The 26,409-nt window shown below is 41.7% G+C and overlaps 2 protein-coding genes across 3 annotated transcripts in view; both read right to left on the bottom strand.

The window, feature by feature from the left end:
* Positions 1-204: 204 nt before the first annotated feature.
* LOC133639420 (presenilin-2-like) lies at positions 205-15,065 on the bottom strand. 2 transcript variants are annotated; one of them, XM_062032713.1, is made up of 11 exons: positions 14,983-15,065; positions 9,939-10,081; positions 9,735-9,883; positions 9,537-9,678; positions 9,402-9,469; positions 5,722-5,942; positions 5,561-5,659; positions 5,412-5,477; positions 5,218-5,286; positions 4,990-5,105; positions 205-482 (listed from the first exon to the last, which is right to left on the bottom strand). In XM_062032713.1, exons 2-11 carry the CDS (start codon positions 10,050-10,052, stop codon positions 327-329), a joined length of 1,200 nt encoding a protein of 399 aa, XP_061888697.1. In that variant the 5' UTR covers positions 10,053-10,081; positions 14,983-15,065; the 3' UTR covers positions 205-326. The 2 variants fall into 2 exon arrangements, with proteins under 2 accessions (XP_061888697.1, XP_061888698.1); XM_062032714.1 differs by having other exon boundaries at positions 9,735-9,880.
* A 2,346-nt stretch (positions 15,066-17,411) lies between these two features.
* LOC133639640 (sodium/calcium exchanger 1-like) overlaps positions 17,412-26,409 on the bottom strand; it is a 40,186-nt gene continuing 31,188 nt past the window's right edge. Inside the window, exons 10-12 of the mRNA XM_062033126.1 lie at positions 24,299-24,398; positions 19,113-19,382; positions 17,412-17,937 (exon numbers count right to left, since the gene is read on the bottom strand). Coding sequence (XP_061889110.1) covers positions 17,561-17,937; positions 19,113-19,382; positions 24,299-24,398 — 747 coding nt within the window. The 3' untranslated portion in view covers positions 17,412-17,560. The remainder of the gene's footprint in view (positions 17,938-19,112; positions 19,383-24,298; positions 24,399-26,409) is intronic.

Below are 26,409 nucleotides of genomic sequence, written 5' to 3'. Positions count from 1 at the left end.
TAGAACTGATGTGCTGCCAGTAGACCAGAGTCACATGTAGAACTGATGTGCTGCCAGTAGACCAGAGTCAGATGTAGAACTGATGTGCTGCCAGTAGACCAGAGTCAGATGTAGAACTGATGTGCTGCCAGTAGACCAGAGTCACATGTAGAACTGATGTGCTGCCAGTAGACCAGAGTCACATGTAGAACTGATGTGCTGCCAGTAGACCAGAGTCAGATGTAGAACTGATGTGCTGCCAGTAGACCAGAGTCAGATGTAGAACTGATGTGCTGCCAGTAGACCAGAGTCAGATGTAGAACTGATGTGCTGCCAGTAGACCAGAGTCAGATGTAGAACTGATGTGCTGCCAGGCGGTCCATGAAAGGTTGGACCAGCAAGTCGGTGGAGAAGTAGAAGATGAGACCAAAGGTGATGGAGATGGGCAAGGCTGGCAGAGCCTTTTTATAGATGGCCAGCAGCAGCAGAGTCACACACAGACCCTGGAACACACACACACACACACACACACACACACACACACACACACACACACACACACACACACACACACACACACACACACACACACACACACACACACACACACACACACACACACACACACACACACACACACACACACACACACACACACACACACACACACACACACACACACACACACAGTCAGCTAGAGCTACAGCTATCAAACATTTTAGTAATCGAATATTCTATCCAATATCCTGACCGATTAATCGAGTAATCGAATAAATCTTTTCTTTTTTTGTGTCCTGTCCAGCTTTTCAGGCAAATCTACTATATCTACATCATCTACATCTACTATATGATCATCTACATCTACTATATGATCATATAGTAGATGTAGATGATCATATAGTAGATGTAGATGATCGTATAGTAGATGTAGATGATCGTATAGTAGATGTAGATGATCATATAGTAGATGTAGATGATCATATAGTAGATGTAGATGATCGTATAGTAGATGTAGATGATCATATAGTAGATGTAGATGATCATATAGTTGATGTAGATGATCATATAGTAGATGTAGATGATCATATAGTAGATGTAGATGATCATATAGTTGATGTAGATGATCATATAGTTGATGTAGATGATCATATAGTTGATGTAGATGATCATATAGTAGATGTAGATGATTATATAGTAGATGTAGATGATCATATAGTAGATGTAGATGATCATATAGTAGATGTAGATGATCATATAGTAGATGTAGATGATCATATAGTAGATGATCATATAGTAGATGTAGATGATCATATAGTAGATGATCATATAGTAGATGTAGATGATCATATAGTAGATGTAGATGATCATATAGTAGATGTAGATGATCATATAGTAGATGATCATATAGTAGATGTAGATGATCATATAGTAGATGTAGATGATCATATAGTAGATGATCATATAGTAGATGTAGATGATCATATAGTAGATGATCATATAGTAGATGTAGATGATCATATAGTAGATGTAGATGATCATATAGTAGATGTAGATGATCATATAGTAGATGATCATATAGTAGATGTAGATGATCATATAGTAGATGTAGATGATCATATAGTAGATGATCATATAGTAGATGATCATATAGTAGATGTAGATGATCATATAGTAGATGTAGATGATCATATAGTAGATGTAGATGATCATATAGTAGATGATCATATAGTAGATGTAGATGATCATATAGTAGATGATCATATAGTAGATGTAGATGATCATATAGTAGATGTAGATGATCATATAGTAGATGATCATATAGTAGATGTAGATGATCATATAGTAGATGATCATATAGTAGATGTAGATGATCATATAGTAGATGTAGATGATCATATAGTAGATGTAGATGATCATACAGTAGATGTAGATGATCATATAGTAGATGTAGATGATCATATAGTAGATGTAGATGATCATATAGTAGATGATCATATAGTAGATGATCATATAGTAGATGTAGATGATCATATAGTAGATGTAGATGATCATATAGTAGATGTAGATGATCATATAGTAGATGATCATATAGTAGATGTAGATGATCATATAGTAGATGTAGATGATCATATAGTAGATGATCATATAGTAGATGTAGATGATCATATAGTAGATGTAGATGATCATATAGTAGATGTAGATGATTATATAGTAGATGTAGATGATCATATAGTAGATGTAGATGATTATATAGTAGATGTAGATGATCATATAGTAGATGTAGATGATCATATGGTAGATGTAGATGATCATATAGTAGATGTAGATGATTATATAGTAGATGTAGATGATTATATAGTAGATGTAGATGATCATATAGTAGATGTAGATGATCATATGGTAGATGTAGATGATCATATAGTAGATGTAGATGATTATATAGTAGATGTAGATGATCATATAGTAGATGTAGATGATCATATAGTAGATGTAGATGATCATATAGTAGATGTAGATGATCATATAGTAGATGTAGATGATCATATAGTAGATGTAGATGATCATATAGTAGATGTAGATGATCTATAGCTGCTGTACACATTTACTTTACACAAGAGAAGTGTGGGAAACTTCTCATGTTGCCTTATTTGTATTTGACTTGTATTTATATTATCATTTGGTGCAGCTGGAGCAGTATTTTTACTTAATTAAGGTTTAATTATACATGTTAAGATGTGCCCTCGATTATTGCGTTTGGCCTAATTGTCTTTTATTTCCTAAACGCCTGTTTTTATTATTGAAGGCTGACACGCACAGCTGAAATGTGCCCATGGTTGATGGTGCCAATTTGTGTGTGCTAATAACAACAGGTGCGCTGACAGCCCTATGTGCCGTGTGGTGTGAGCGCATACACCAAGTTCTTGTCTCTGGTGTGTTTTTGATGATGGTTATACGGAGGCGTTTAAATGGTGGTTTCTCCACGCAAATCTGCTGAGCTGTTTTCAAGCTGCCAACAATACATGAACATGGAGACAAACCACTTAATAATGACGACAACAGTTGGACAGTTTAAGAATGCAACACAGTTCACTGCATGCAAAATAGTAATCAATGTTCATTTTGCCATCATAACATGTTTGAGGTGAAAACACATTTATATATAAAACATTACTTCAAAATGAATATTCCCTGACCAAGTTAAAATAAAACTATATTCTTAGTATCAACAATAAAACAATAGAACAGTTTTCATGATATCAAACATAAAGTGGATCAGGTAGTGCCTCTGCATTTGAAATGTGTGATGTGTGACGTAAACACGCTGTGCAACACCTAAACATTTGAAATGTGCAGCGTGTGATGTGTGACGTAAACACGCTGTGCAACACCTAAATATTTGAAATGTGCAGCATATGATGTGTGACGTAAACACGCTGTGCAACACCTAAACATTTGAGATGTGCAGCGTATGTGTGATGTAAACACGCTGTGCAACACCTAAACATTTGAAATGTGCAGCGTGTGATGTGTGACGTAAACACGCTGTGCAACACCTAAACTTTTGAAATGTGCAGCGTGTGATGTGTGACAAACACGCTGTGCAACACCTAAACATTTGAAATGTGCAGCGTGTGATGTGTGACGTAAACACGCTGTGCAACACCTAAACATTTGACATGTGCAGCGTGTGATGTGTGATGTAAACACGCTGTGCAACACCTAAACATTTGAAATGTGCAATGTATGATGTGTGACGTAAACACGCTGTGCAACACCTAAACATTTGAGATGTGCAGCGTATGTGTGACGTAAACACGCTGTGCAACACCTAAACATTTGACATGTGCAGTGTGTGATGTGTGACGTAAACACGCTGTGCAACACCTAAACATTTGACATGTGCAGTGTGTGATGTGTGACGTAAACACGCTGTGCAACACCTAAACATTTGACATGTGCAGTGTGTGATGTGTCACGTAAACACGCTGTGCAACACCTAAACATTTGACATGTGCAGTGTGTGATGTGTGACATAAACACGCTGTGCAACACCTAAACTTTTGAAATGTGCAGCGTGTGATGTGTGACGTAAGCACGCTGTGCAACACCTAAACATTTGAAATGTGCAATGTATGATGTGTGACGTAAACACGCTGTGCAACACCTAAACATTTGAGATGTGCAGCGTATGTGTGACGTAAACACGCTGTGCAACACCTAAACATTTGACATGTGCAGTGTGTGATGTGTGACGTAAACACGCTGTGCAACACCTAAACTTTTGAAATGTGCAGCGTGTGATGTGTGACGTAAACACGCTGTGCAACACCTAAACATTTGAAATGTGCAGCGTGTGATGTGTGACGTAAACACGCTGTGCAACACCTAAACATTTGAAATGTGCAGCGTGGGATGTGTGACGTAAACACGCTGTGCAACACCTAAACATTTGAAATGTGCAGCGTGTGATGTGTGACGTAAACACGCTGTGCAACACCTAAACATTTGAAATGTGCAGCGTATGATGTGTGATGTAAACACGCTGTGCAACACCTAAACATTTGAAATGTGCAGCGTGTGATGTGTGACATAAACACGCTGTGCAACACCTAAACATTTGACATGTGCAGCGTGTGATGTGTGACGTAAACACGCTGTGCAACACCTAAACATTTGAAATGTGCAGCGTGTGATGTGTGACGTAAACACGCTGTGCAACACCTAAACATTTGAAATGTGCAGCGTATGATGTGTGACGTAAACACGCTGTGCAACACCTAAACATTTCAAATGTGCAGCGTATGATGTGTGACGTAAACACGCTGTGCAACACCTAAACATTTGAGATGTGCAGCGTATGTGTGACGTAAACACGCTGTGCAACACCTAAACATTTGAAATGTGCAGCGTATGATGTGTGACGAAGCTATTTGTGTGTGTGTGTGTGTGTGTGTGTGTGTGTGTGTGTGTGTGTGTGTGTGCGTGCGTGCGTGAGTGTGTGTGTCTCACAATCAAGATGGCGACAAAGCAGGCCAGTGTGGTGTTCCAATCTCCACCACTCACCACCGCTTTACCCACCAGCACACTGTAGAAGATGAAGTCACCTAGACCCAGCTTTACTCCTCCTATACACACACACACACACACACACACACACACACACACACACACACACACACACACAGAGGAGTCACATGGGCATCAAGAAGGCAGCTGATTGGCCGTGAAGACACTCACTCTCCTCCTGCACTTCCTGTAAGGCGCACTGTGTCTCCGCCTCCCCGTGGCTTTGCTCCGCCTCCTCATCTGTCACACGCAACACAGTCACAGGTGAGGTCACTCTCCAGGTTTAACCTTTGACCTCTCGGGGAGAAAAGGGGTGTGGCAACCTATGACAAGTCCCTCCCCCTTCCCTTCCCACAATTCGGCACCTGTTTGGCGTTCCGGTGGCTCCGCCTCCGCCGGGCTGGCCATCCCCACCGTCCACGCCATGGCAGCTGCAGGGTGACAGTGTGAGGGTGAAAGGTCATGTGGTCACTTACAGGAGTAGACGCAGGGTGAAAGGTCGTAGGTCACTTACAGGAGTAGATGAGGGCGGGGAAGATGGGTTCATTACGTTCCTGGGCCGTCTCCACCAGCAACCTGAGAGGACCTTTGGGACTCAGCACGGCCACCAGGTCTGTCGGCAGCAAAGCATTATGGGAAGGCGGCTACACCACAAGGGCTCTAAAGGTCACGCACCGTAAACAGAGATGGCGCCCAGGATGACCCACGCTGACCACTCAGGCAGGTACTTGATGAAGACCAGCGCCATGAGGGCACTGATGAGGATCAGGTAGACCTGCTGCAGCTGCAGGGGTCCTTTCCAGTGGATGCTCATCATTCCCACTGCACCAAAGTTCCAGATCAGCAGCACCACCGACACGTAGTCCATGGCCACGTTGTAGGTCTTGAACACCTCACTGTGGCACAAACACACTCTGGGCACCTGAACGCATCATGGCCACGTTGTAGGTCTTGAACACCTCACTGCGGCACAAACACACTCTGGGCACCTGAACGCATCATGGCCACGTTGTAGGTCTTGAACACCTCACTGCGGCACAAACACACTCTGGGCACCTAAACGCATCATGGCCACGTTGTAGGTCTTGAACACCTCACTGCGGCACAAACACACTCTGGGCACCTGAATTCTTCATGGCCACGTTGTAGGTCTTGAACACCTCACTGCGGCACAAACACACTCTGGGCACCTAAACGCATCATGGCCACGTTGTAGGTCTTGAACACCTCACTGCGGCACAAACACACTCTGGGCACCTGAACGCTTCATGGCCACGTTGTAGGTCTTGAACACCTCACTGCGGCACAAACACACTCTGGGCACCTGAACGCATCATGGCCACGTTGTAGGTCTTGAACACCTCACTGCGGCACAAACACACTCTGGGCACCTGAACGCATCATGGCCACGTTGTAGGTCTTGAACACCTCACTGCGGCACAAACACACTCTGGGCACCTGAACGCTTCATGGCCACGTTGTAGGTCTTGAACACCTCACTGCGGCACAAACACACTCTGGGCACCTGAACGCATCATGGCCACGTTGTAGGTCTTGAACACCTCACTGCGGCACAAACACACTCTGGGCACCTGAACGCATCATGGCCACGTTGTAGGTCTTGAACACCTCACTGCGGCACAAACACACTCTGGGCACCTGAACGCATCATGGCCACGTTGTAGGTCTTGAACACCTCACTGCGGCACAAACACACTCTGGGCACCTGAACGCATCATGGCCACGTTGTAGGTCTTGAACACCATGGCCACGTTGTAGGTCTTGAACACCTCACTGCGGCACAAACACACTCTGGGCACCTGAACGCATCATGGCCACGTTGTAGGTCTTGAACACCTCACTGCGGCACAAACACACTCTGGGCACCTGAACGCATCATGGCCACGTTGTAGGTCTTGAACACCTCACTGCGGCACAAACACACTCTGGGCACCTGAACGCATCATGGCCACGTTGTAGGTCTTGAACACCATGGCCACGTTGTAGGTCTTGAACACCTCACTGCCGCACAAACACACTCTGGGCACCTGAACGCATCATGGCCACGTTGTAGGTCTTGAACACCTCACTGCGACACAAACGCGTCCTGTCTAACGTGGTCAGTGAACGCATCACGTCCTGTCGGTAAACGCATCACGTCCTGCCTAACGTGGTCGGTGAACGCATCACGTACTAACATGGTCAGTGAAGGCATCATGTACTGACTAACATGGTCAGTGAAGGCATCACATACTGACTAACATGGTCAGTGAAGGTATCATGTACTGACTAACATGGTCAGTGAAGGCATCATGAAAGCTAACGAAAGCTAACAAAGCTAACAAGGCCTATGGCAGCTAACACAGCTAACAAAGCTAACAACGCCTATGGAAGCTAACACAGCTAACAAAGCTAACAAGGCCTACGGAAGCTAACAGTGGTCCTACCTGAGGCACATGATGCTGAACATGTTACTTGGAGGGGAGGGAGCAGGTGGTAGAGGTGAACGGCACCGTGTCCCCCCCCTCTCGGTGAGCTGTGGAGTCCCCCAAGGCAGTATATTGGGACCTTTACTGTTCCTAATATACATAAACGACTTGTCATCGGCATGCGACTGTGAATTGTTCTTGTTTGCGGATGACTCTGCCCTGCTGGTATCAGACAAGGACAAGTCACAGGTGGAGAAAATCCTCAGTGCTGAACTCTGTAGAACTTGCACCTGGCTCGCTGACAACAAGCTATCCATACACTTGGGTAAAACAGAATCCATCCTGTTTGGGTCCCACATCAACCTTAAGAAAGTCAATGACTTCACCATAAAAGTGGGTGACATTGTTATCACCAGGAAAGATGAGGTCACCTACCTAGGTTCCATTCTAGGTTATCACCAGGAAAGATGAGGTCACCTACCTAGGTTCCATTCTAGAGGCTAACCTTTCCTGTGATAAAATGGCAACCAAGGTAATCAAAAAGGTTAACCAACGAACGAGATTTCCCCAGAGAATCTCCTCTCTGGTCAACAAAAGCACCATGAGGATTCTGGCGGGAACTCTCGTTCAACCCTTTTTCGATTACGCATGCACCTCCTGGTACCCTAGCACCTCTAAAACCCTCAAATCTAAACTCCAAACATCTCAGAACAAGCTAGTCAGGTTACTTGTAGACCTCCACCCCAGATCACACCTCACTCCTACCCACTTCTCCAAAGTGGGCTGGCTCAAGGTGGGGGACAGAGTTAAACAACTTGCACTGAGCCTAGTCTATAAAATCCGCTACACCTCCCTGATACCGAAGTACATGTCAAACTACTTCCTTAACGTAAATGACCGCCATAACCACAACACCAGGGGGAGCTCCACTAACCACGTTAAACCCAGATTCCGAACTAACAAAGGTCTTAACTCATTCTCTTTCTATGCCACATCAATGTGGAATGCGCTCCCAACAGGTATAAAAGAAAGGGCATCTCTATCCTCCTTCAAAACCGCAATAAAAGTTCACCTCCAGGCAGCTACAACCCTAAACTAACACCCTCCCCGGATTGTTAATAATCAAATATAAACAATCAAATGCAGATACTTTTTCTTATGCCTTCTGATCTCTCTTTCTCTCTCTCTCTCTCTCTATCTCTCTCTCTCTCTCTCTCTCTCTCTCTCTCTCTCTCTCTCTCTCTCTCTCTCTGTCCACTACTTGCTGTCCATATCCTACCCCCCCCCTCCACACCCCTGATTGTAAATAATGTAAATAATTCAATGTGATTATCTTGTGTGATGACTGTATTATGATGATAGTATATATCTGATGGTATATATCTGTATCATGAATCAATTTAAGTGGACCCCGACTTAAACAAGTTGAAAAACTTCGGGTGTTACCATTTAGTGGTCAATTGTACGGAATATGTACTTCACTGTGCAACCTACTAATAAAAGTCTCAATCAATCAATCAAAAGAGCTACCTGAGGTACATGATGCTGAACATGAAGAGCTACCTGAGGTACATGATGCTGAACATGAAGAGCTACCTGAGGTACATGATGCTGAACATGAAGAGCTACCTGAGGTACAAGATGCTGAACATGAAGAGCTACCTGAGGTACATGATGCTGAACATGAAGAGCTACCTGAGGTACATGATGCTGAACATGAAGAGCTACCTGAGGTACATGATGCTGAACATGAAGAGCTACCTGAGGTACATGATGCTGAACATGAAGAGCTACCTGAGGTACAAGATGCTGAACATGAAGAGCTACCTGAGGTACATGATGCTGAACATGAAGAGCTACCTGAGGTACATGATGCTGAACATGAAGAGCTACCTGAGGTACATGATGCTGAACATGAAGAGCTACCTGAGGTACATGATGCTGAACATGAAGAGCATCATGAGCGAGGACAGGATGAGCCAGCCGTGGATGAACTGCGAGGAGAAGAGAGAAGAGTGGCGTGAGAAAGAAGATGGCGGCAGGGGGTGTGTCCTGAGCCACCTTGTAGCAGCGGTACTTGTAGAGTAGCACCAGGAAGAGGGTCATGACCACGATGACGCTGATCATCACAACCGTGTTCAGCACAGAGTTGAGGAGGCGGCGGCCTACAGAGGAAGTTTGCTCCGTGAAGGGCGTGTAGATCCTGTGGGGGGAGGAGCCGTGAGAGGGGGCGGGGCATAGCTGGGCGTGGTCACCTACAGCTGCTGGTCGCTCCTCTGGCTGTAGAAGGTGATGGACTTGATGGTGACCACCACCACCAGCATGCACACTGTCACTGGGATGAACAGCATGATCACGTGCTTGGCGCCATACTTCAGGGTTAGCTCCTCCTCCTCCTGCTCCTCCTCCTATCACAAGCACTTGTCACATCACAACACACGCACAGGCTCCACCCACTTTTACCCTTTTGGGCGGGCCATCTTGCTCTGGTCTGTAGGACGGCACCGCCGGATTCTCTGATGGAACCAGCGCCGTCCTCTCCGTGTAGGCGTCGTCCTCGCTGTCCGACACGTTCATGGCCACGCCCCCAACGCTGTCTGTGACTTCTGCTGGACAGCACGTGTAACCACACAAAATACAACCTTAAAAATGATTTTAGGATTTTTAAACACATATGCCTTTTTACCTTTTAAATTCCTTCCTCTTCTTTCCTGACAATTTAAATCAATGTTCAAGTAAAAAAAAAATTTTATTGTAAAGAATAATAAATACATTTTAATTTAATTCTTCATTTTAGCTTCTGTTTTTTCGACGAAGAATATTTGTGAAATATTTCTTCAAACTTAGTATGATTAAAATTCAAAAAAATTATTCTGGCAAATCTAGAAAATCTGTAGAATCAAATTTAAATCTTATTTCAAAGTCTTTTGAATTTCTTTTAAAATTTTTGTTCTGGAAAATCTAGAAGAAATAATGATTTGTCTTTGTCAGAAATATAGCTTGGTCCAATTTGTTATATATTCTAACAAAGTGCAGATTGGATTTTAACCTAATTAAAACATGTCATCAAAAATCTAAAATTAATCTTAATCAGGAAAAATTACTAATGATGTTCCATAAATTCATTTTTTCAAAAAGATTCGAATTAGCTAGTTTTTCTCTTCTTTTTTTCGGTTGAATTTTGAATTTTAAAGAGTCGAAATTGAAGATAAACTATGTTTCAAAATTTATTTGTCATTTTTTTCGTGTTTTCTCCTCTTTTAAACCATCCAATTAAGTGTAAATATCATTAATTATTAATAATAACATGGAGTTAAAGGTAAATTGAGCAAATTGGCTATTTCTGGCAATTTATTTAAGTGTGTATCAAACTGGTAGCCCTTCGCATTAATCACTACCCAAGAAGTAGCTCTTGGTTCCAAAAAGGTTGGTGACCCCTGATCTAGAATATCTCCATGTTAAGAAACTCGGCTTCCCTCCCCACGCCCACACCCACACCCAGACGCACCCAGCGCCTCTTCTCATATCCCAGTTGTGACACAGGAAGAATCAGAAGGACGACACTGCAACTCTCCAATAAAACACACTCAGATCTTCTGTTTTTACTACATAAAAAATAACGTAAAATAACGCAGTAACACATCATGTAGTAACGGCAACTGAGTTACTGAATATAAAAAATAACGCGTTAGATTACTAGTTACCGCCGAAACTAACGGCGTTACAGCAGTAGTCCCAACACTGGTGACAAGTTAATAGCTGCTAACTGACTACCGTATTTTTCGGAGTATAAGTCGCCCCGGAGTATAAGTCGCCCCGGAGTATAAGTCGCAGCGGCCGAAAATGCATAATAAAGAAGGAAAAAAACATATATAACTCACACTGGAGTATAAGTCGCATTTTTTGGGGAAATGTATTTGATAAAAGCCAACACCTAGAATAGACATTTGAAAAGCAATTCAAAGTAAATAAAGAATAGTGAACAACAGGCTGAATAAGTGTACGTTATATGAGGCATAAATAACCAACTGAGAACGTGCCTGGTATGTTAACGTAACATATTATGGTAAGAGTCATTCAAATAACTATAACATATAGAACATGCTATACGTTTACCAAACAATCTGTCACTCCTAATCGCTAAATCCCATGAAATCTTATACGTCTAGTCTCTTACGTGAATGAGCTAAATAATATTATTTGATATTTTATGCTAATGTGTTCATAATTTCACACATAAGTCGCTCCTGAGTATAAGTCGCACCCCCGGCCAAACTATGAAAAAAACTGACTTATAGTCCGAAAAATATGGTATTCTAATGCTAACCAAATATACGTTAGTGACAAGTTAATAGCTGCTAACTGACTATGCTAATGCTAACCAAGTATAGGTTAGTGACAAGTTAATAGCTGCTAACTGACTATGCTAACGCTAACCGAGTATACGTTAGTGACAATTTAATGCTAACCAAGTCTACATTAGTTTCATGATTTCGTTAATAACTAACCAAGGATACATTACTTTCATTAATGAGTTAATAGCTAATCAAGTTGGCTGGTAACCAACTATGCTAATGCTAACCAAGTATAGGTTAGTGACAAGTTAATAGCTAATGCTAACCAAGTATACAATAGTGACAATTTAATAGCTGGTAGCCAACTATGCTAATGCTAAACAAGTATACGTTAGTGACAAGTTAACAGCTGCTAACTGACTATGCTATCGCTAACCAAGTATACGTTAGTGACAAGTCAATAGCTGGTAGTCGACTATGCTAATGCTAACCAAGTATACGTTAGTGACAAGTTAATAGCTGGTAACTGTCTATGCTCATGCTAACCAAGTATATGTTGGTTACCAGCTATAAACGTGCTAACGTTTAGCGACTTTGGGTACTTAGAAAAGCGCTATATAAATCCCAGGTATTATTATTATTATTATTATTAACATATACTTGGTTAGCATTAGAATAGTTGGTTACCAGCTACAAACGTGTCACTAACATATAATTGGTTAGCATTAGCATAGTCAATTAACAGATATTAACTTGTCACTAACGTATACTTGGTTAGAATTAGCTTAGTCAGTTAACAACTGTAAAGGTGTCCATAACAAATACTTGGTTAGCATTAGCATAGCTGGTTGACAGCTATCAATGTGTCACTAACTATGCTAATGCTAACCAAGTCTACATTAGTTTCATGATTTCGTTAATAACTAACCAAGGATACATTAGTTTCATTAATGAGTTAATAGCTAATCAAGTACACAATAGTTACATTAATTAGTTAATAGCTATTTACTAACTATGCTAACCAAGTATACATAAGTTACATGAATTAGTAAATAAGTAATCAGGTATACATTGTTATTTAATAGCTATAACCAACTTGTGTAACTAATGTATACGTGATTAGTTATTAACTAATTTGTGTCACCTATGTATACTTTGTGACTTGTTTACTAATTTGTGAAACTGATGTATATATTATTTAGCATTAGCATGATTGGTTCATAGCTATTAACTAATTTGTATCACTAATGTATACATGGTTAGCAGTAACATGATTGGTTCATAGCAATTAACTAATTAATGTAACTAATAAATACTGGTTATCTATTAACTAATTAATGTAATTAGTGTATACTTGGTTATTTATGTCACTAATGTATACATGGTTAGCAGTAACACGATTGGTTCATAGCTATTAACTAATTAATGTAACTAATATATACGGGTTAGCTATTAACTAATTCACATAGCTGATGTATACTTGGTTAGCTATGAACTGCTTCACATAACTGACATATACTTGGTTAGCTATGAACTAATTCACGTAACTGACATATACTAGGTTAGCTATGAACTAATTCACGTAACTGATATATACTAGGTTAGCTACTAACTAATTCACGTAACTGAAATATACTTTGTTAGCGATTAACTAATTCCCGTAACGGACATATACTTGGTTAGCTATGAACTAATTCACATAACTGACTAGGTTAGCTACAAACTAATTCACGTAACTGACATATACTTGGTTAGCTATGAACTAATTCACATAACTGATATATACTAACTTAGCTACTAACTAATACATGAAACTGACATATATTTGGTTAGCTATGAACTAATTCACGTAACTGATATATACTAGGTTAGCGACTAATTATTCATGTAACTGAAATATACTTTGTTAGCTATTAACTAATTCCCGTGAATGACATATACTTTGTTAGATATGAACTAATTCACGTAACTGACAGATACTAGGTTAGCTACTAACTAATTCACGCAACTGACATATACTTGGTTAGCTATAAACAAATTCACGTAACTGACAGATACTTGGTTAGCTATGAACTAATTCACATAACTGACAGATACTAGGTTACCTACTAACTAATTCACGTAACTGACATATACTTGGTTAGCTATGAACTAATTCACATAACGGACAGATACTTGGTTAATGATAAACTAATTCACACAACTGACAGATACTAGGTTAGCTACTAACTAATTCACATAACTGACATATACTTGGTTAGCTATAAACAAATTCACGTAACTGACAGATACTTGGTTAGCTACTAACTAATTCACATAACTGACATATACTTGGTTAGCTACTAACTAATTCACGTAACTGACATATACTTGGTTAGCTACTAACTAATTCACGTAACTGACATATACTTGGTTAGCTATAAACAAATTCACATAACTGACAGATACTTGGTTAGCTATGAACTAATTCACATAACTGACAGATACTAGGTTAGCTACTAACTAATTCACATAACTGACAGATACTAGGTTAGCTACTAACTAATTCACGTAACTGACATATACTTGGTTAGCTATGAACTAATTCACATAACTGACAGATACTAGGTTAGCTACTAACTAATTCACGTAACTGACATATACTTGGTTAGCTATGAACTAATTCACATAACTGACATATACTTGGTTAGCTACTAACTAATTCACGTAACTGACATATACTTGGTTAGCTATAAACAAATTCACATAACTGACAGATACTAGGTTAGCTACTAACTAATTCACATAACTGACAGATACTAGGTTAGCTACTAACTAATTCACGTAACTGACATATACTTGGTTAGCTATGAACTAATTCACATAACTGACAGATACTTGGTTAGCTACTAACTAATTCACGTAACTAGTTTAGCGTGTTCAAGTTAAGAGATATTATTGTTGCAAAGCGACAGAGAATAAAGAATAAGTCGATGAATAAAGAGAAGGTGTTGTGTAAGCAACAATAATAGTGAATAAAAAGAAAGTTAATCAATAAAAAGGTTTTTGTGTTCTTGTGGGAGAGAAACGACAAGAAGAGATTCAAGGACGCACCAAGCGAATATAAAAAGCCGCAAACAGGACATTGAGTGACGTCACAGTGTCGGTCGACCTTTAAATGTGTTCGACATTCAAGTTGTCACAAAAGTCGGGTCAGAAAAATGAAAGTTTACCTGATTTGTTGGCAACAACACAGCGAGCACCGCAGCCACAACACGGAAGTCAGCGGTCAGCTGACACCACGTCACGTGATTGCCCATGACGTCACGTGTTTTCCACTGAAGCGCCTTTCATTGCAGGGCCAGAAAAGGATGAATGTTTGAGTCATGAGTTGTCTGAAGCATATTTCAATGTCCTTGGTCACCATGTTTATTGTGCTTCTGAAGCAAGACCGTTTTTGTTTTGTTTGTGTGTAAGGGTCCCCCCTTACGACATTTAAGCGAAAAAAAGTTTTTATAAAATATGCATTTTCTGCCATTTTCGGGTTTTGTCGGGACTCCTGATGAGGTTTTGAGACATCTCCTACAACTACAGGACCAGTGCTGAAGCAAGACCGTTTTTAAAATTTTTGTGTTCCCCCCCCCCCCCCCCCCCCCGCCCAATACGACATTTTAGCGAATAAAAGTTTTCCAAAAATATGCATTTTTTGGCATTTTCGGGTTTTGTGGGGACTCCTGATGAGGTTTTGAGACATCTCCTACAACTACAGCACCAGTATTGTGCTGCTGAAGCAAGACCGTTTTTTAAAATTATTTTTGTGTAAACATTTTAGCAAAAAAAAAGTTTTCCAAAAATATGCATTTTCTGGCATTTTCGGGTTTTGTCGGGGCTCCTAATGAGGTTTTGAGACATCTCCTACAAAAACAGGACCAGTATTGTGATGTTGAAGCAGGACTGTTTTTTAAAAAAAATTGTAAGGGTCCCTTACAACATTTTAGCGGAATAAAGTTTTCGGAAAAAAAATAATTTTCTGCCATTTTCAGGTTTTGTCGGGACTCTTGATGAGGTTTTGAGACATCTCTTACAACTACAGGACCAGTATTGTGCTCTTGAAGCAAGACCGTTTTTAAAATTTTTGTGTAAGGGTCCCCCCCCACCCATTTTAGCGAAAAAGTTTAAAATTTTTTTTAACAATTTCCAAAAAATTTAGTTTTTTGCCATTTTCGGGTTTTAGTTAGGGCTCCTGATGAGATTTTGACACATTTCCTACAACTAAAGGACTAGTGTTGTGCTGTTGAAGCAAACCCGTTTTTTTTATTTTTGTGTAATGCCCCCCCCCCTCCCCCCACATTACGACATTTTAGCGAAAAAAATACATTTTCTTCCGTTTTCAGGTTTTGTCGATACTCTTGATGAGGTTTTGAAACATCTCCTACAACTACAGGACCAGTATTGTGCTGTTGAAGCAAGACAGTTTTTTGAATTTTTTTGTGAGGGTCCCCCATTACGACATTTTAGCGAAAAAAAGTTTTCAAAAAAAATACATACAATACATTTTAAATTTTTGTGTAAGGCTACAACCTTTTAGCGAAAAATTTTGTTGGAAAAAAATACATACAATACATTTTACATTTTTGTGTAAGGCTACAACCTTTTAGCGAAATTTTTTTTTTGAAAAATTTTAGTTTTTTGCCATTTTCGGGTTTTAGTCAGGGCTCCTGATGAGGCTTTGAGACATTTCCTACAACTAAAGGACTAGTGTTGTGCTGTTGAAGCAAAACCGGTTTTTAAATTTTTTGTAAGGGTCCCCCTTTATGACATTTTAGCGAAAAAAAGTATTCGAAAAAAAAAAGAATTCTGCCATTTTCAGGTTTTGTTGGGACTCCTGATGAGGTTTTGAGACATCTCCTACAACTACAGCACCAGAATTGTGCTGCTGAAGCAAGACCTTTTTTTAAATTTTTGTGTAAGGGTCCCCCCCCCACCCATTTTAGCGAAAAAGTTTTAAAAACAAATTAAAACATTTCCAAAAAATTTCGTTTTTTGCCATTTTCGGGTTTTAGTTAGGGCTCCTGATGAGATTTTGAGACATTTCCTACAACTACAGGACTAGTGTTGTGCTGTCGAAGCAAACCCGTTTTTTTTTATTTTTGTGTAATGCCCCCCACCCCCACATTACGACATTTTAGCGAAAAAAAGTTTTCGAAAAAAATAAATTTTCTTCCGTTTTCAGGTTTTGTCGATACTCTTGATGAGGTTTTGAGACATCTCCTACAACTACAGGACCAGTATTGTGCTGCTGAAGCAAGACCGTTTTTTGAATCGGAATATTGGATATCGGCAAAAAAGCCATTCCTGAAAATGGCAGAATTTTTTTTTTTTTTTAACTTTTTTTCGCTAAAATGTCGTAAGAGGGGACCCTTACACAAGAATTTAAAAAACGGTCTTGCTTCTGCAGCACAATACTGGTCCTGTAGTTGTAGGAGATGTCTCAAAACCTGAAAAGTTTTTTTCTTCTTCATAGAAGTCTTTGAGCTGGTCTTTGTCTGGTCCCTCACCTAGGACCTGTTTGTCATGGGAGACCTACCAAGGGCATAGACGCCCCCGGACAACGTAATAACATCATGTCAATAATATGTTTTCAAAAACTGAATATGTTTCTTTATTGAACAGTAAAAATTCCAAAACAGACGACTTGAGTTGAATGTGTTTACTATCGTGTGCTAATGCTAATGCTAATATCCAAACATGTTCCCATGGGGGCGGGGTTTGGTCATGTAACCAAGAGCTGGGCATCCATGTTGGAGCAGACTAGAAGCCTTGGATGTGACAGTAGGCCTCCAGCGAGGACAAGATGATGTACATCAACCACAGACTGAAGAACAAAGCCGTGGTCAACATCTTGGGCACCCGCGGCCCGCCCAGTTCTCCGCCGATCCCGGCTCGGCGCCGGTAGAGGAGGACGGCGATGCAGATGAAGGCGAAGATGGTGAAGAGCGTGACGGAGAAAGCCAGCGTTCCCGGGTCCACCCTGAACTCCTGGTTCTGGGAGTAATGGTAGACGGCAGCAATGGACCAGGCCACACCGATGCCCAGGAACACGTTGACGGCGTTACTTCCTGTCACGTTGCCGATGGAGGCGTCGGCGTACTGGTCTTGGCAGGCCGACGTCTTGCTGGCAAAGGTGTCTGGTGGAAACACCGCAAGGTGTAAAGTGACAGGCTCCCGGTTTGCTGCTGGCCTGGTGCCAGCCGGGTATCTGCCTAGTGCCAGCCTGGTACTAGCCTGGTATCTGCCTAATGCCAACCTGGTACTGGCCTGGTACTGGCCTAGCACTAGCCTGGTATCTGCCTAGTGCCAGCCTGTTACTAGCCTGGTATCTGCCTAGTGAAAGCCTGGTACTAACCTGGTACTAGCCTGGTACTAGCCTGGTATCTGCCTAATGCCAACCTGGTACTGGCCTGGTACTGGCCTAGCACTAGCCTGGTATCTGCCTAGTGCCAGCCTGTTACTAGCCTGGTATCTGCCTAGTGAAAGCCTGGTACTAACCTGGTACTAGCCTGTTATCTGCCTAGTGCCGGCCTGGTACTAGCCTGGTACTAGCCTGGTATCTGCCTAATGCCAACCTGGTACTGGCCTGGTACTAGCCTAGCACTAGCCTGGTATCTGCCTAGTGCCAGCATGTTACTAGCCTGGTATCTGCCTAGTGCCAGCCTGGTACTAACCTGGTACTAGCCTGTTATCTGCCTAGTGCCGGCCTGGTACTAGCCTGGTACTAGCCTGGCACTAGCCTGGTATCTGCCTAGTGCAAGCCTGGTACTAACCTGGTACTAGCCTGTTATCTGCCTAGTGCAGGCCTGGTACTAGCCTGGTACTAGCCTGGCATCTGCCTAATGCCAACCTGGTACTGGCTTGGTACTAGCCTAGCACTAGCCTGGTATCTGCCTAGTGCCAGCATGTTACTAGCCTGGTATCTGCCTAGTGCCAGCCTGGTACTAACCTGGTACTAGCCTGTTATCTGCCTAGTGCCGGCATGGTACTAGCCTGGTACTAGCCTGGCACTAGCCTGGTATCTGCCTAGTGCCAGCCTGGTACTAGCCTGGCACTAGCCTGGTATTTGCCTAGTGCCAGCCTGGTATCTGCCTAGTGCCAGCCTGGTGCTAGCCTGGTACTAGTCTGGTGACTGCCTAGTGGTAAGCTGGTACTAGCCTGGTGGTAAGCAGGTATTAACCTGGTGCCAGCCTGGTACTAGCCTGGTGCTAAGCAGGTACTAACCTGGTGCCTGCCTGGTACTAGTCTGGTGCTAAGCAGGTACTAACCTGGTGCCAGCCTGGTACTAGCCTGGTGGCAAGCAGCTACTAACCTGGTACGGAGGTGCCCAAGGCGACAAAGACCACGGCGGTGACAGAGTCCTTGAGGCCCACGGTGCAGCCAAAGTGAGAGGCCAGGTCCCCGATGAAGGCGGTCAACACCCCGATGATGATGATGGACACCAGGAAGCAGGGCCAGCCCCTGCAGTAGTCTGTGGGCGGGACTAAGGCAAACAGAAGCTTCCAGAAGATAGTCAGGAAGTGAAGAACAAGGTCCAGACTGGAAGGAACCTTCTTCTCTTCTTCTTGATCATCATCATCACCTGAACACAACATGACACCTCATGACACCTCAGTACTACATACAGTATACACAGCACTACTTATATACAGTACTACATATACACATCCATCCATCCATCCATATTCAACCGCTTATCCGGAATCGGGTCGCGGGGGCATCAGCTCCAGCAGAGACCCCCAGACTTCCCTCTCCAGAGCAACATTAGCAACTTCCTCCTGGGGAATCCCGAAGTGTTCCCAGGCCAGAGAGGAGATGTAATCCCCCCATCTGGTCCTTGGCCTGCCCCGGGGTCTCCTCCCAGTGGGACGTGCAAGGAGGACCTCCGTAGGGAGGCGCTCGTGAGGCATCCGCACTAGATGCCCGAACCACCTAAGCTGGCTCTTTTCCAAGCGAAGGAGCAGCGGCTCTACTCCGAGTCGCTCTCGGGTGACTGAACTTCTCACCCTATCTCTAAGGGAGATGCCAGCCACCCTTCTGAGGAAACTCCTTTTGGCCGCTTGTTAAAGTACCAATGATTGTCACACACACACTTGGTGTGGCGAAATTATTCTCTGCATTTGACCCATCACCCTTGATCACTCCCTGGGAGGTGAGGGGAGCAGTGAGCAGCAGCGGTGGCCACGCCCGGGAATCATTTTTGGTGATTTAACCCCCAATTCCAACCTTTGATGCTGAGTGTCAAGCCATACTTGCCAACCCTCCCAATTTTCCCGGGGGACTCCCGAATTTCAGTGCCCCTCCCAAAAATCTCCATTCTCCCGAATTCCTCCCGATTTCCACCCGGTTAACAATTTTGGGGGCGTGCCTTAAAGGCACTGCCTTTAACGTCCTCTACAACCTGTCGTCACAAACAGCGTGCCGGCATAGTCACATAACTAACTCTTCCAGGACGCTACAATATACACCCCTGCTACCACCAAACCCCCCGCCCCCACCTCAACCACGCCCCCGCCTCAGAGTAGTGTGATCCCTCTGTAATTAGCACACACCCTCTGGTCCCCCTTTTTGAATGGGGGAACCACCACCCAGTCTGCCACTCCCTCGGCACTGTCCCAGACTTCCACGCAATGTTGAAAAAGCGTAACAAGCAAGACAGCCCCTCAACACCCAGAGCCTTCAGCATTTCTGGACGGATCTCGTCAACCCCCGGAGCTTTGCCACTGTGGAGTTGTCTAACTACCTCAGTGACTTCACTCCGAGAGATCGACGTCGATCCCCCATCATCCTCAGGCTCTGCGCCTGTCAGGGAGGGTGTGTCTGATGTAGTTGGGTTCAGGAGTTCCTCAAAGTGCTCTTTCCAACGCCCTACGACTTCCTCACTTGAAGTCAGCAGAGTACATAAACACAGTACTACTTATATACAGTACTACATAAACACAGTACTACATTTATACAGTACTACATATACACAGTACTAATTATATACAGTACTATATAAAGTACTCACGATGGCGGCGCCCTGCTCGGCTGCAGAGGCTCATGGTAGTAATAGAACATTTTGGCAAATATACCGGTAAATTCTGTGAATTTCATGGCTGGCTTCCAGCGTGGACACTCCATGGTAACGTACGACCGCCAGACAATTTGGGATGTGGATAGATCGGGCCGTATTGGACCGAAAGATGCGTATACGTTGGACCTCCTCGCTAGCATCGGAATACTACGCCGGCTACATCCAGCGGCCTGTGAAGCAGCTGTCACAAGTAAGTGTTACGGTAATGTCAGAAGTAAGTGTTACGGTAATGTCAGAAGTAAGTGTTACGGTAATGTCAGAAGTAAGTGTTACTGTAATGTCAGAAGTAAGAGTTACCGTAATGTCAGAAGTAAGAGTTACCGTAATGTCAGAAGTAAGTGTTACGGTAATGTCAGAAGTAAGTGTTACGGTAATGTCAGAAGTAAGTGTTACGGTAATGTCAGAAGTAAGTGTTACTGTAATGTCAGAAGTAAGAGTTACCGTAATGTCAGAAGTAAGAGTTACCGTAATGTCAGAAGTAAGTGTTACTGTAATGTCAGAAGTAAGAGTTACGGTAATGTCAGAAGTAAGTGTTACTGTAATGTCAGAAGTAAGTGTTACCGTAATGTCACAAGTAAGTGTTACCGTAATGTCAGAAGTAAGTGTTACCGTAATGTCAGAAGTAAGAGTTACCGTAATGTCAGAAGTAAGTGTTACTGTAATGTCAGAAGTAAGTGTTACCGTAATGTCAGAAGTAAGTGTTACCGTAATGTCAGAAGTAAGAGTTACTGTAATGTCAGAAGTAAGAGTTACCGTAATGTCAGAAGTAAGTGTTACTGTAATGTCAGAAGTAAGTGCTACCGTAATGTCAGAAGTGTTACCGTAATGTCAGATGTAAGAGTTACCGTAATGTCAGAAGTAGGTGTTACCGTAATGTCAGAAGTAAGTGTTACCGTAATGTCAGAAGTAAGTGTTACTGTAATGTCAGAAGTAAGTGTTACCGTAATGTCAGAAGTAAGTGTTACCGTAATGTCAGAAGTAAGTGATACTGTAATGTCAGAAGTAAGTGTTACCGTAATGTCAGAAGTAAGAGTTACCGTAATGTCAGAAGTAAGAGTTACCGTAATGTCAGAAGTAAGAGTTACTGTAATGTCACAAGTAAGTGTTACCGTAATGTCAGAAGTAAGAGTTACCGTAATGTCAGAAGTAAGTGTTACCGTAATGTCAGAAGTAAGTGTTACCGTAATGTCAGAAGTAAGAGTTACCGTAATGTCAGAAGTAAGAGTTACTGTAATGTCAGAAGTGTTACCGTAATGTCAGATGTAAGAGTTACCGTAATGTCAAAAGTAGGTGTTACCGTAATGTCAGAAGTAAGTGTTACTGTAATGTCAGAAGTAAGAGTTACCGTAATGTCAGAAGTAAGTGTTACTGTAATGTCAGAAGTAAGAGTTACCGTAATGTCAGAAGTAAGAGTTACTGTAATGTCACAAGTAAGTGTTACCGTAATGTCAGAAGTAAGAGTTACCGTAATGTCAGAAGTAAGAGTTACTGTAATGTCAGAAGTAAGTGTTACCGTAATGTCAGAAGTAAGTGTTACTGTAATGTCAGAAGTAAGAGTTACCGTAATGTCAGAAGTAAGAGTTACCGTAATGTCAGAAGTAAGAGTTACTGTAATGTCAGAAGTAAGTGTTACCGTAATGTCAGAAGTAAGAGTTACCGTAATGTCAGAAGTAAGTGTTACTGTAATGTCAGAAGTAAGTGTTACCGTAATGTCAGAAGTAAGAGTTACCGTAATGTCAGAAGTAAGTGTTACTGTAATGTCAGAAGTAAGAGTTACCGTAATGTCAGAAGTAAGAGTTACCGTAATGTCAGAAGTAAGTGTTACTGTAATGTCAGAAGTAAGATTTACCGTAATGTCAGAAGTAAGAGTTACCGTAATGTCAGAAGTAAGAGTTACCGTAATGTCAGAAGTAGGTGTTACCGTAATGTCAGAAGTAAGTGTTACCGTAATGTCACAAGTAAGTGTTACTGTAATGTCAGAAGTAAGAGTTACCGTAATGTCAGAAGTAAGAGTTACCGTAATGTCACAAGTAAGTGTTACTGTAATGTCAGAAGTAAGTGTTACCGTAATGTCAGAAGTAAGAGTTACTGTAATGTCACAAGTAAGTGTTACCGTAATGTCAGAAGTAAGAGTTACCGTAATGTCAGAAGTAAGTGTTACCGTAATGTCACAAGTAAGTGTTACCGTAATGTCACAAGTAAGTGTTACCGTAATGTCAGAAGTAAGAGTTACTGTAATGTCAGAAGTGTTACCGTAATGTCAGATGTAAGAGTTACCGTAATGTCAGAAGTAGGTGTTACCGTAATGTCAGAAGTAAGTGTTACCGTAATGTCACAAGTAAGTGTTACTGTAATGTCAGAAGTAAGAGTTACTGTAATGTCACAAGTAAGTGTTACCGTAATGTCAGAAGTAAGAGTTACCGTAATGTCAGAAGTAAGAGTTACCGTAATGTCGGAAGTAAGAGTTACCGTAATGTCAGAAGTAAGTGTTACCGTAATGTCAGAAGTAAGAGTTACCGTAATGTCAGAAGTAAGAGTTACCGTAATGTCAGAAGTAAGTGTTACTGTAATGTCAGAAGTAAGAGTTACCGTAATGTCAGAAGTAAGTGTTACTGTAATTTCAGAAGTAAGAGTTACCGTAATGTCGGAAGTAAGAGTTACCGTAATGTCAGAAGTAAGTGTTACCGTAATGTCAGAAGTAAGAGTTACCGTAATGTCAGAAGTAAGAGTTACCGTAATGTCAGAAGTAAGAGTTACCGTAATGTCAGAAGTAAGAGTTACTGTAATGTCAGAAGTAAGTGTTACTGTAATGTCAGAAGTAAGAGTTACCGTAATGTCGGAAGTAAGTGTTACTGTAATGTCAGAAGTAAGAGTTACCGTAATGTCAGAAGTAAGTGTTACCGTAATGTCGGAAGTAAGTGTTACTGTAATGTCGGAAGTAAGTGTTACCGTAATGTCAGAAGTAAGTGTTACTGTAATTTCAGAAGTAAGAGTTACCGTAATGTCGGAAGTAAGAGTTACCGTAATGTCAGAAGTAAGTGTTACCGTAATGTCAGAAGTAAGAGTTACCGTAATGTCAGAAGTAAGAGTTACCGTAATGTCAGAAGTAAGAGTTACCGTAATGTCAGAAGTAAGAGTTACTGTAATGTCAGAAGTAAGTGTTACTGTAATGTCAGAAGTAAGAGTTACCGTAATGTCGGAAGTAAGTGTTACTGTAATGTCAGAAGTAAGAGTTACCGTAATGTCAGAAGTAAGTGTTACCGTAATGTCGGAAGTAAGTGTTACTGTAATGTCGGAAGTAAGTGTTACCGTAATGTCAGAAGTAAGTGTTACTGTAATGTCAGAAGTAAGAGTTACCGTAACGTCAGAAGTAAGAGTTACCGTAATGGCAGAAGCAAAGGGCAATGAATCAAGTTGTTTACCTGCAGTGACTGTCATGGCGTCCACAAACTGTTGCCTCCATGATGTTGTTCCTATCAGCACGGCCAGTCTAGTCTTCTTCATCACTTTGTCCACCGCACTCTGGAACACACGTGCCATTGATTGATTATTGATTATTGATTACAATCAGGTCATGATCACACATTTGCTGCCAGCTGATGGAGAAGAAAAGAACAAATGATATTCAAATATGGCGGTCACAAGCTTCTTTCTCATTTCATGCATGTTGTTTTCACGTTGTTTTCATGTTGTTTTCATGTTGTTCTCACGTTGTTTTCATGTTGTTTTCATGTTGTTCTCACGTTGTTTTCATGTTGTTATAACGTTGTTTTCATGTTGTTATAACGTTGTTTTCATGTTGTTTTCATGTTGTTCTCATGTTGTTTTCATGTTGTTTTCTGTTGTTTTCATGTTGTTTTCATGTTGTTTTCATGTTGTTATAACGTTGTTTTCATGTTGTTTTAACGTTGTTTTCATGTTGTTTTCATGTTGTTATAACGTTGTTTTCATGTTGTTTTAACGTTGTTTTCATGTTGTTTTCATGTTGTTTTCATGTTGTTTTAATGTTGTTTTCATGTTGTTTTCATGTTGTTATAACGTTGTTTTCATGTTGTTTTCATGTTGTTATAACGTTGTTTTCATGTTGTTTTCATGTTGTTTTAACGTTGTTTTCATGTTGTTTTAACATTCTCACATTGTTTTCATGTTGTTTTCATGTTGTTTTCATGTTGTTTTAACATTCTCACGTTGTTTTCACGTTGTTTTCATGTTGTTTTCATGTTGTTTTCATGTTGTTTTAACGTTGTTTTCATGTTGTTTTAACATTCTCACGTTGTTTTCATGTTGTTTTCATGTTGTTTTCATGTTGTTTTAACATTCTCACGTTGTTTTCATGTTGTTTTCATGTTGTTTTCACGTTGTTTTCATGTTGTTTTCATGTTGTTTTCATGTTGTTATAACGTTCTCACGTTGTTTTCATGTTGTTTTAACGTTGTTTTCATGTTGTTTTAACGTTCTCACGTTGTTTTCATGTTGTTTTCATGTTGTTTTTTAACGTTCTCACGTTATCTTATTTATTAACGTTGTTCTCTTGTTGTTTTCATGTTGTTTTAACATTGTTCCCACATTGTTCTCTTCTTGTTATCATGTTGTTTTTTAACGTTGTTCTCACGTTGTTATTTATGTTGTTCTTACAATGTTTTCATGTGGTTTTTTAACGTTGTTCTCATGTTGTTCTCTTGTTGTTTTCATGTTGTTCTCACATTGTTCTCTTGTTTTCATGTTGTTTTTTAATGTTCTCTCAGAAAAGCGCTGCTGCAGCTTGGCAACATCTGCTTTCTGCACTGACGTGAGCTGATTATCACAGAGAAGGAGGGAGCGCGGGATCTCCGGCCCGAACTCACCCTCCTCCTCGACCACCGTAGAAACAGGCTCCGCCTCTTTCCATGCTTTCAGGAGGTTGAGATGGTAAATGTGAGTGTCTCCGCCCCGGTCCAAGCGCCGGACCTCATAATCCACATCGCTCACTCGCCGTGTGACCACAGAGGGTCCTTGCCACTTGGCGAGTAATTTCGAGCTGGACAAGCACTTTTTCTCCCGGTGAAAATTTCCTAAGCTGCGTCCCCCTGTGATACAAGCGCTGCTGACGTTCCTGGGCCTGGAGCAAATTCTCGCGTGACAAGTGCCCCACCGTGTGGAGTTTTGCTCGCAGGTTCATAATGTATTGTATTTCATTTTTGCTGGGGCTTGGACCTTCTTCCCAGCTTTCCTTAATGAGGTCCAAAACCCCGCGCGGCTTCCTGCCGTATAATAATTCAAAGGGGGAAAACCCCGTGGAGGCCTGGGGTACCTCCCGCATTGCAAACAGCAGGGGATCCAACCATTTATGCCAATTTGCTTTGTCCTCGTGCACAAGCTTACGGATCATGGATTTCAACGTCCTATTCAGCCGCTCTACCATCCCGTCGGTCTGAGGGTGGTAGATGCTGGTCCGAATGGATTTGATCCCCAATAATCCATATAGCTCCTTTATCGTGCGTGACATAAAGGATGTGCCCTGGTCAGTCAGAATCTCTTTCGAGATTAGGACCTG

Source organism: Entelurus aequoreus, linkage group LG22 (genome assembly GCF_033978785.1).
Source record: "Entelurus aequoreus isolate RoL-2023_Sb linkage group LG22, RoL_Eaeq_v1.1, whole genome shotgun sequence".
Classification (NCBI taxonomy): Eukaryota; Metazoa; Chordata; class Actinopteri; order Syngnathiformes; family Syngnathidae; genus Entelurus; species Entelurus aequoreus.
Note: the sequence above shows the minus strand (reverse complement) of the source record. Positions and strands in the feature narration are given on the sequence as shown.